This window comes from Arachis duranensis, chromosome 6 (genome assembly GCF_000817695.3).
Source record: "Arachis duranensis cultivar V14167 chromosome 6, aradu.V14167.gnm2.J7QH, whole genome shotgun sequence".
Classification (NCBI taxonomy): Eukaryota; Viridiplantae; Streptophyta; class Magnoliopsida; order Fabales; family Fabaceae; genus Arachis; species Arachis duranensis.
In genome coordinates, this window is record NC_029777.3 from 31,882,086 (window position 1) to 31,894,273 (window position 12,188).

The window sequence follows — 12,188 nt, forward strand, 5'->3', positions numbered from 1 at the left end:
TCCAAGCGCAATATAGAAGGCATTTATGATGGCTGCATTGGTGAAGCACCCTCTTTCCTAAGAGCACCCCCTTATAATAATTAATTATATTAAATCATAATTAATATTAATTAAATAATTATATCTCTATTTAATTAATAATTTATATTAATTATTTAAATAATGATTAATTAAATTATAATTAATTTGTTAATAATGATAATAATTAATTAGATTAAATAATTAAAATGCTAATATTTATATAATTAAATAATTAAATCATAATTAATTTATTAATTAATTTTTATGTTTAAAATTTAAAATGCTAACTACATTATTAAAATTAGTCGTTGCAAAATTAGCAGTTGAAAACTAGCCGTTACTATATTACCGTTATTATTAATAAATTAATCTTGTTACTCTATATATACCACTTACATACACTTCTACTCTCACACTTTCTTCTAATCTTCTTCATCTTCTTCTAAGTTTACGAAATCACAGTTCTGCTGATATTATTTTTTGTTCGAAAAAATGGATCCAAACCAACTTAACTCTTTTTTTTTCAATTATTTATAAAACTTTTCTCAAACTCCAAATACCCAACAATCTCAAACCACAAACTCTCAAGTTCCAAATCAAAACTTCACACTACCAAATATGTTTCAAAATCCAAATCCACAATATCTTCCTAATTTCAATTTTCAAGCTCCTTACAATAATCAATTTCCTATATACCAACCACAAAATCAAAATTTACAAACACCACATTTTTCATTTTCATCCATATTTAATTCCTCTATCAAAAATGTTACTCCAACATCTTTTTGGTTTCCAACTCAATTCAGTGCATCAAGACATAATTCATCTGGTGTTGGTGGCTCTTCTAATCCATCCTCTCAAACTCTGATACAATCTAGTCAAAATTCGCAATATTCAAATTTTGCAAACTCTCGTGGATTAGATGCTATCGACCTCAATGATGATGATATTGAAGATTAGAAGCAAGATAGTATTCAACACTGGCATTGGAAAGAGGATGAGACGTTAATCAGTACATGGTTAAATATTTCAACTGACCCTATAGTTGGTACCGATCAAAAGGGAGAACATTTTGGAGTTGAATTCACAGCTACTGTGTAGAATTTTGCTTCGACATGACAAGGGGGTAGTTGCATGTAAGAAACGATGGTATAAGATCAACAAGGCTGTTGCATAATTTGCCGGTTGCTACGATCAAGCTAGTCGAAACATAAGTAGTGGTTCGAATGCTGATGATATGAAGGAGTTGGCCTATAAATTTTATTCCACAAATTATAGTAAAAAATTCACTTTTGAGAGGCATTGGAACATGCTTTGTTTGGAGTAAAAATGGAGAAGCCAACTACCTACACCGAGTGAAAGCTCAAAGAGAACCAAGGTTAGTGCAACTGGAGGATACTCATCCTCATCAAACCCAGATAAACACGGGCAGACGAACCCGGTGTGGACTCTCCCATTCGTTCACAAGGATCAAAGAAGAGCAAGCGAAAAAGGTAAAGAAAAAGCACAAATGTCTGAAGATCTTAGCGAAAAGAAATCATCGGTTGTTAAAAAACTATCTCTCATGGAAGATATTAAGAATTTTAAAGAAAAAGAACTCATGGATAGGGAAAAAAAAGAGGAGAGGGCACATAGAGCAAAAGTTATGGCAATGAAAGAGAAGGAGTTACAAATTCAAGCGGCAATAAAAGGACAAGAATTACAAACTCAAGCGACAATGAAAGAACAAGAATTACAAACTCAGAGGTATATTAAAGAAATGGAGATAAATTCAAAAGAAAGGAAAATGGAAAGGATGGCTAGGGAAAGGAAAATGGATATGCAAATACTTAATGCTGACACGTCTACAATGAGTGAAAAACGACAAGCTCTTCATGAGATTGCATGTGAGAAAATAATTGCAAAGTGGTTTACTTAATAGTTCCTTGTATTCGTAGAATTACGTAGTATGTTCTTATTTTTATTGCGTATTACTGTTATGTGATGTAGTCTGTTTTATTCATTTCGAATTTAACTTTTCAAATTAGTCAATATTATTGTTCCGTTATTGTTCATGAAAGTGACCGTTAAGTAACCGTTACAAAACTAGCCGTTAAGTAGTCGTTGCAAAACTATCCGTTAAGTAGACGTTGTAAAACTAGCCATTGAGAAGTAAGTACTTGTTACAGACATACTTATAAATATAAACTATCAATGACTCTGTAACTCCATTTCAACTCTTGTTTCTCACCTCGAAAGAGTACTAAAAATTACATTTCAAGATATGGCTAGAAATTTTTGATGATATGTTTAATGAGGCTTTGTATGGCAAAAAAAGACGGCAAGATAACACAATCATAGATAATTGGATCGAAAGGTGTTTATTCGAAGATTCAGAAAAAGAAGATATCGATAGAAGTTCTATCCCAACACCTTGTAGATGGATCAACGGAGATTGAGAAGCAAGACATGATCGCCTTTTCCAAGTTTACTTTGCAGATGAACCCGTGTATAATGCTAACATTTTTCGACGGAGATTTCGAATGAGAAGCCATGTGTTCCTTCGGATAGTAGACGCTCTCTCAAACGTCTATCCGTATTTCCAACAGAGGGTTGATGCACCTGAAAGAAGAGGCTTGTCACCACTCCAAAAATGTACCGCTGCGATACGGATGTTAGCATATGGCGTAGCAGCTTATGCCATTGATGATTATGTGTGCATAAGCAAGAGCACTACAATTGAATGCTTGAAAAAATTTGTTGAAAGTTTCATTTTGGTGTTTGAGGATGAATACTTGTGAAAACTAAATCCAAATGATGTATGACGCCTGCTACAAATGACGGAGGATCGTGGCTTTCCTGACATGTTGGGTAGCATTGAATACATGCATTGGCAATCAAAAAATTGTCCAAAGGCGTAGAAAGGTATGCACATGAGCGGTTATCGTGGGGTTGCAACCATAGTACTTGAGGTTGTAGCATCTTCAGACCTTTGGATATGGCATGCATTCTTTAGAGTTTTTGGTTCAAATAACGATATCAACATGTTAGATCGTTCTCTAGTGCTCGATGATATTCTAAATGACCGTACTCCATAGGTAAATTATACTATTAATGGTAATAATTATACTATGGGGTACAATTTAGCAGATGGTATTTATCCTGAATGGGCCACATTTGTCAAATCAATATCAAAGCCACAAGGGGAGAAACGCAAGTTATTTGCACAATACTAAGAAGGGCAAAGAAAAGATATGAAGTGAGCATTCGGAGTGTTGCAAGCATGCTTTGCAATTATACGTGGTCTAGCTCGCTTTTGGAAAAAGAAGAAGCTTGCCAACATAATGAGAACTTGTATTATATTGCATAATATGATTGTTGAGGATGAAAGAGACACTTATTCATTCAGAAAATTTTGCTCAAGACTTAGAGTATGATGATGTCGAAAATGGCTTATCACAACCTCATTTGAGAGAGTAAGATTTTGCACCATACCATCAATTTCTCCAAAGAAATACCTAACTTTGAAATAGGCAGCAGCATAGACAACTAGAAGAGGACTTGATTGAACACATATGGCAATTTCACAATGCTTGTCGTCAACTATAGAGCTTAATTTTATTTTTCTTTGCATTAAGTCATTTTACAAATTAGTGTAATCCCAAATTATATATTGTGTATTATTGTTATGTATGAATTTATTTAATATTAATATCTTTTAATAGTGAATTATTTTTAAATTTATAAATTTAAATAATATTATTGAAAAAATTAATTACATTAATTTTAAGTATTTTAATTAATTAATTTAGTGGGACCACAACGAGGACTAAAGTTAGTTCTTCCTAATGGAGAAGAGAGAGATGCTTTGAGTTCCTATTTACTTCTTATGACGCAAAAGCTGATGTTGAGTTACTTTTTATGACAGGTGGGCCATAAATAGGGACTGGAATGAGTTCCCTACTAGAAATGGTCGAGTAAACACCCAACCCGGTCCTTGTCTATTTTCACGAAGGACAAAGCGATTCCTGTCCAAAAAAAAGGGATATTTCGACCCTCAACCTTTTTATTTTGAGACAATATGATCCTTCTGTTAAAAAATTATTTAAATAATAAAAAAATTGATTTTGTGGGAGTTTTATTTGTATTTTGTGAGGGTTTTAAACCTCCACAAACTATTAATAAGTTTATTTTTAAAAAATTCCTTCACCAATGGTGGTTAAGTGAAGAAAAACTATCAATCAAAATGATGCCACAAAAAAATAGTCATTGTAATACAAAACTTTTTAAAAGAAAAAAATAATATCGAATAAGAAATGAAAAAAGAGAATTTTAATGTTGATAATATTGGTATTAGTGATGATGACGGTAGAGGAGATAATGATAATGATAAATCAATAAAAATAATAGAAGTAGGAGCCATAATAATGATGATGAAGAAAGTAATGGTAGTAGTGGTAGTAATTAGCTATATTATTGAAAATAATTTTGTGAGAGTTTAAAACCCCCACAAAATACAAATAAAATCTCCAAAAAACTAATTTTTATTATTATTTAAATATTTCTTTTAACAGAAGGATCATATTGTCCCAAAATAAAAAGGTTGAGGGTCAAAGTGTCCCTTTTTTTTACAAGAATCGCTTTGTTCTTCGTGAAAATGGACAAGGAACGGATTGGGTATTTACTCAGAAATAGTCTGATGCTCAAGTGTTACCTTTTTCTAACAAAACAGTAAATGAGGCCCAATTTATTGAACCCTTGGATTTGTTCTTAGAGCAACTTCAATAGTGTAAAAGTGAAGTCCTTTCTGACATACAAGAATTTTGAAGCACTTAAGTGAAAAAGAATTGAGTTCTTACACGGGAATCAGAAAAAAGAGTCGTCCCTTCCAATGATAACTTGCCATGTGACAAGTTACCTTTAAAATAAATAATTATATTAAATTATAATTAATTGAATAATTAAATTAAATTAATATTAAATATTATTTCTATTGTTATATTAAATTATAATTAATTAAATTTATTTACATAAAAAAATTGATTGAACACATATGTCAATTTCACAATGCTTATAGTCAATATAGATTTCTATTATGTTTTTCTTTATAGTAAGTAATTTTACAAATTAGTTTAATCTCGAATTATATATTGTGTATTATTATTATATATGAAGTTATTAATTTTTTTAATATTAATATTTTTTTAATAATATTATTGTAAAAAATAGTAACTAGATTAATTTTAATTAATTAATTAAGTGGAATCATAATAGGGACTAAAGTTAGTTCTTCCTAATGAAGAAGAGAGAGATGCTTTGAATTCCTATAAAATGTTTATGACATAAAATTTGATGTGAGTTACTTTTTATGACATGTGGGTCATAAATAGGAATTGAAATGAATTCTCTATTGAAGATGATCTTATATCCATTCTCATATTCGATGGCTCTTTCTTCCATATCTGACACGATGTTCTTTTGCCCCCTCTTCTACATTTGAGACAACAATCTTCTTCTCTCACACTTCCAAATTGAAAGCAACACTAAATTTCTAACCTTCTGCCATGGTTTTATTTTTTTATGAATGCATCGATGAAAAATTCATGCCTTGTTATATGTGTACGGTGTGTTTGTTTTATTTTGGTTTCTTTCTGTCTTTGATTTGCTGTTACTTGAGTTTATGTTTTTTTTTTCAGTTTTGATTGTACTTAAAATAGACTAGCCTATGGTGTGGCTGATTTTTTTCGATATGAAAAACACATTGTTATTGTGCAATGAAATGGACATATGGACAAAACTTCCACTGATATAGTGTCAGCCCAAAACGTAGGTTACATTTTGCACTTGTCCCCCACATTTTGTTTTGTTTTGGAAAATAAAGGAACGCAGCTTGCGTTTTGGATTTTGGAAGATTTTAAATTTTTTTATTTTTGTTTAGCCCAAACACAGCCTGTGTTTTGTGATGGGCTATTTTTTTTGGAATAACATAACGCAGCTTGCATTTTGCTTTTTATGTCAGCTTTTTTTTTTGGGAGATACAAAATGCAGGCTACATTTTTTGAGGTGTCAGATTTTTTTTTGGAAAACCAAAAATGCAAGTTGCATTTTGTGCAAAAAAGATATTTTAATCAGGAAGCCTGCCTATAAATACGAAGCAAGACTCGCTCAAGTGGCTTCACTCCACTTCTACTCATCCTATTCTTCTTTCTTGCACATATGTTATAGTTCTTAGTTTCTTTGGCAGTTAGGTGTGTCCAAAAATTTGGATTAGGTGATGTTGAAGTTATGGAAAATATTGTAAATTTGCAAGTGTATTATAACGGTGAGGTTATACTAAACACACATGAAGGAGTGACTTTTGTTTGTGAATGTTTGTTGTCATTTGCTATTCCATGTACCATGAGTTTTGTCGAGTTACAAAATGGGTTTTGTAATAACATTCAAAGCCACATTTTAAAAAGGGTGAGCAACCTCTTATACAGGAATCTTGTGCAAGTATTTGGTGAGCTGATACAGTTTCAAATAATGCCTATCACTGACGATGCCAGTATGCAGCAGATGTTGGGTATTTATCAACAAACCCGATTTCATGTGCCGTTGATAGAACTGTACGTTGAATTTGAACAGCAGTCAAGGTTGGGCGCGGTCGGCAAGGAGGTCAATAACTCAATATTGATGAGTTGGGGGATATAGATTGGGAAGAAGATAATAATCACAGTGAAGAGGAGTTCGAAGTCAACTATGAAGTCGATGACGAAAATGATAACGGAGACTTGGCAGACAATCTGGCGGTGCAAAATGAAGCAGATGCGATTGTAGGCCAGCACCCGTTTGGTGTTCCGTCTTTTATACAGACTCTAGATCTCGAAGCCATGCATGCCCCGGTATTTTCTGAGTATGCGAATACGGGTATGTTATGACTATTAACACAAGTTTCCTATATTGTTTATTTTATTTTCTTTGTCTGACTAATGGTGGTGCGCATGTCGTAGGTGAAAGCAACACTGCGGCAGAAGATGGCGAGTTTAGTGTCGAAATGGAATTTGGTTCGAGAGAGTCAGTGATATCTGCAATCAAAAGCTACACTATCTCTAGAGGAGTTGATTACAATGTGTATGAGTCTGAGCCGCAGACATTCTATGCGAAATGCAAGGGTTATAGTGCAGGGTGTGATTGGCTTATCCGAGCTAGCTTAATTTGAAAAAAGCTTGTTGGGAGATCAGGAGATACAATGAAAAGCACACGTGCACCATGGGAACGATTTCACAAGATCATGACAAGTTGGACTCAGACACAACTGCAGAGGCCATTAGGCCGTTGGTTGAAGCAGACCCGTCGATAAAGCTGAAGTCTGTTATTGCAGAAGGTCAATCCAGGTTTAACTACACTGTAAGTTACCGCAAGGCTTGGTTGGCAAAGCAGAAAGCTATCGCAAAAGTTTTCGGTGATTGGGAAGTTTTTAACCAGACTCTGCCAGTATGGTTGAAAGCAATGACTGTGAAGATGCCAAGGTCTCATGTTCAAATTAAAACGCTCCCCGTTTACTATAAGAGTGAGGAGGTTCAAGATGTAAGAGTTCTATACTGCATTTTTTGGAGCTTCTATCCGTGTATTATAGCATTCAGACACTGCAACCCACTGATGCAAGTTAATGGCACGCACCTGTACAAAAAATATAAAGGTGCACTTTTGGTTGCAGTTGCACAAGATAGGAACCAAAATATTGTGCCTATTGCATTTGCAATAGTCGAAGGCGAGACGGCAAATGCATTGGAGATTTTCCTAACCAATTTGCGGAGATATGTTGTTACCATTGATGGTGTGGGTATTATTTCTGACCGCCATACCTCCATCGATGCTGCAATAGCTCGCAGTAACGGTGCATGATCACCACCAAGAGCATGGCACATGCACTGCATCAGGCACATCGGGTCCTACTTCTTAAGGAGGTTCAAGGCTCCATGTTTGCATAAACTTGTGGTGAACACATGTATTTCAACTCGTTTTTATGGTTCTATTCATAGTAAATTTATGGCATCTGCTTATGATTAAATGGTTTATTCAACAGGCTATTCTAGGACAGAACAGGAGTACAACAAAACCTACCAAAGACTTAAATAGCGGGGTGAGGCATATACTCAATGGTGCGATGATATCGGTGTTGAGAGATGGGTGTTGGCATTCGATGGTCGTCATCGTTGGGGACATATTACGACGAACTTGGTAGAGTGCACTAATTCTGTCCTGAAGGGTGCCACGCAGCCTTCCTGTGACTGCCATTGTTCGGTTCACTTTCTATCGGCTGAATGAATTGTTCACTCAGAAGAGCGCCAAGGCTCATGAGTGTGTCCTCAACGGATTCACGTATTTAGAATTTACAATGAAGAGAGTTGAAGAAAGCTTTTGACGTGCAGGAAATATTGTGGTCAACCGGTTTGACAAGCGCAACGAGATGTTTGAGGTTTGCGAAATACAAGATGGTTCCATTTACACTATTAACCTTGCGCAACAACGATGCGACTGTGGCCATTTCCAGGTCGAGTGACTTCCATCTCGCCACGTGCTTGCATGTTGTGCCAACCAGCGTCTTGATTGGCAAGTATACGTGCACGACGTGTACAAGATATCTAAAATTTGCAAGGTGTACAAAGGTGAGTTTGTTCCGATGAGTGACCCATCTATGTGGGATATATATGAAGGAGCGAAGGTGATCGCCAACTGGACATTGAGGCACGCGACAAAAGGAAGACCGAAGTCAACCCGCCACTTGAAGGAGATGGATTCATGGGATATGCGTGGTCCTCGCCGGTTCACTATATGTAGACGCGAGGGACATAGTCGCAGTCGATGTCCTCAGCGCGCAGGTTTAAGCTTTGCTGGAGGTCATTAGTGGTTAAGCTTTTCAATGTAACTTTGTTATGACGTACTTCACAATTATATGTTACTTTTTATGTAACCTCATTATGTAACTTTTTAATAAATAAACATTTCGTTCAAAAAGTTCAATATGATAATCTCAAACAGAGTTATACGAAATCAAAGCTAAATATGTAATAATAATAATACTGAACAGAATCATCTAAATATAATATACGACATTGAATACAACTCTGAATACAATACTGACTATAAGATCAACTACAACATACTACTTCTTCGGTGCCTTCTTCGAATACAAGGATAGGGTGTATTTGTCCGGAGGCGCAGTCTATCTCCGTAAGTTATACAGATAACCCTGAGACACACTAGCATCCAGACCACTACCAACGTTAGGACCATCAAAACCTGGCATGCTCGCACCACCAGTGTCATACAAACCGGAACCACTCATTCCCAGAGCACTCGTTCCACCAAGATCATACCAATGCTGTAAGTCATATCCCAAATCTCCCTCTTCCTATTACGGGTACTCATTCAAATCAAACAAATGGATACGTGATGGTGTGGAAGGACTAGGTGGATCTACATGACCCGTCGATCGATCAAAGTCGAAGTCACTAGCATGACCTAATGTGGTGCGGCAACCACCAAACTGCTGAGATGGAGCATGCCCTTCCTGCAGTGGCATCAGAAATAGATAATATGTATCTCTCAGAACCTGAGACAAGCTGAGGGTGTCAGATCCACCCAACGGACTAAATTGACCATCGGCTGAAATTACCATCTATGGTACATAGGGCTCAGGTACCTGATGTAGCTATGGCTCCGGGATGTATGGTGCCTGGTGCTCATATGCTGGCCACTGTTGTTGCTATTGGCCATAGGATAGTGTCTGAAACTGTTGGGCATATGTCAGATCCTGAAACTACTGGGCATATGCCGGATCCTGAAACTGCTGGGTATATGCCGGCTGATAAACCACTATTTTATGGTTTATCTTGTGCTCAATTGAGTAGTTTTTATCAACTCTTTACCCACTTATTCATACTATTTGCATGGTTTTATATTTGCCTTCTTAATTATGTGCTTTGATTGAAAACATGTTTCTTTGGCTCTTATTTCCTCTTATTTAATCCTCTCTTATTACCATTAGATGCCTTGATATGTGTGTTAAGTGATTTCAGGAATTACAGGGCAGGAATGACTTAGAGGATGGAAAGGAAGCATGCAAAAGTGGAAGGAATACAAGAAGTTGAAGGAACTGCAAAGCTGTTAGCCTGACCCTCTCGCACTAAAACGATCATAACTTGAGCTACAGAGGTCCAAATGATGCGGTTTCACTTGCGTTGGAAAGCTAACGTCCGGGGCTTTGATTTAATATATAATTCGTCATAGTGGGTGCATAGATAGGCGACACGAACGCACGCTCCACGCGGACGCGTCGCATCTGCGAATCTCATTCCGCGCGGACACGTGGATGATGCCTCCGCATCACTTTGCCACGACCTGTACGGACCAGATTTCACAATCAGTGACTTCTGAGCTGTTTCTGACCCAGTTTTCGGCCCAGAGAACACATATTAGAGGCTATAAAGTGGGGGAATGCATTCATTCATAATTATGCTTTCATAATTCACTTTTCATAGTTTTAGATGTAGTTTTTAGAGAGAGAAGTTCTCTCCTCTCTCTTAGGAATTTAGGATTAGGATTTTTAGAAATTAGGAATATTACTTTTTCATCACAGGTTCAATGTTCTTTAATTTATGTTTCTCTTCTACTATTAGATACTCTAATACTTTTATCTATTTATTATTTATGTTGCCCATTTGATTCATAAATCTTTCCATGTTAGATTTAAATTTATATTTAAATACAATTGAGGTATTTTTAGATCTATGATTTTTATTTAGCTTTTTATATTCTTGGCTTTAATTGATTAACTGGAAGCTCTTGAGTTATCAACTATTCATGATTGATTGTTATGACGGCTAATTAACTAGAATTCCACTAACTCTAGTCTTCCCTTAGGAATTGGCTAGGACTTGGAAAATCTAACCAATTGGTTTACTTGACTTTCCCTTGCTTACGCAAAGGTTAACTAAGTGGGATTAACTTCCATTCTCATAGGAGTAACTAGGATAGGACTTCCGAATTTTCATATCTTGCCAAGAGTTTATTTTATAGTTAATTATTTATTTTATTTGTCATTTAATTTACTTGTTCCTCACTTTCAAAACCCCAATTTACAAAACCCATAACCAATAATAAGAACATACCTCCCTGCAATTTCTTGAGAAGACGACCCGAGGTTTGAATACTCGGTTATCAATTTTAAAAAGGGTTTGTTACTTGTGACAACTGGTGGACGAAATTGTGACCCTCTTTGTATTTGCATGAGATTTATTTAATGGCTATTGATTATGTGTGGACACAACTCCGTTCATCTTAACCAGCAAGTGTACTGGGTCGTCCAAGTAATACCTTACGTGAGTAAGGGTCGATCCCACAGAGATTGTTGGCATGAAGCAAGCTATGGTCACCTTGTAAATCTCAGTCAGGCGGATTCAAGTATAATTGGATTATTGGTTTAAATTTGATTAATGGAATAAATAGAAAATAAAGATAAATAAACTAAGATAGAAATACTTATATGAATTAATGGTGGGAATTTCAGATAGGCGTATGGAGATGCTGTGCTCCTCTCGAATTTCTACTTTCTTATTACATTCATCCAATCCTTCTTACTCCTTTCCATGGCAAGCTGTATGTAGGGTATCACCATCGTCAATGGCTACTTTTCATCCTCTCGGGAAAATGGTCCTATGCGCTGTCACTGCATGGCTAATCGTCTGGAGGCATCACCCTTGACAATGGCTACATCCCATCCTCTCAGTGAAAATGGTCCAAATGCTCTATCACAGCACGACTAATCATCTGTCGGTTCTCATTCAGGTTGGAATAGAATCCATTGATTCTTTTGCGTCTGTCACTAACGCCCAGCCTTCAGGAGTTTGAAGCTCGTCACAGTCATTCAATACCGGAATCTTACTCGGAATACCACAGACAAAGTTAGACTTTCCAGATTCCCGGAATCCTACTCGGAATACCACAGACAAGGTTAGACTTTCCGGATTCCCATGAAGGCCGCCATCTATCTAGCTTATACCACGAAGATTCTGTTGGGGAATCTAAGAGATATGCGCCCGACCTAAGGTGGAATGGAAGTGGTTGTCAGTCACGCGCGTTCATAGGTGAGAATGATGATGAGTGTCACGGATCATCACATTCATCAAGTTGAAGTGCAACGT

General features: G+C 36.1%; 2 protein-coding genes across 2 annotated transcripts; both read left to right on the forward strand.

Annotated features, from left to right (window-relative positions):
* The first annotated feature begins 1,738 nt into the window (after positions 1 to 1,738).
* On the forward strand, positions 1,739 to 2,801 carry LOC107493531 (uncharacterized). The gene is made up of 2 exons (XM_021125792.1): positions 1,739 to 1,907; positions 2,500 to 2,801. The coding sequence occupies exons 1-2, from the start codon at positions 1,739 to 1,741 to the stop codon at positions 2,799 to 2,801; spliced, it is 471 nt and encodes a 156-aa protein (XP_020981451.1).
* A 4,450-nt stretch (positions 2,802 to 7,251) lies between these two features.
* Positions 7,252 to 7,887, forward strand: LOC107493530 (uncharacterized). Its single transcript, XM_016114620.1, has one exon. It carries the CDS (start codon positions 7,252 to 7,254, stop codon positions 7,885 to 7,887), a length of 636 nt encoding a protein of 211 aa, XP_015970106.1.
* Positions 7,888 to 12,188: the final 4,301 nt, after the last annotated feature.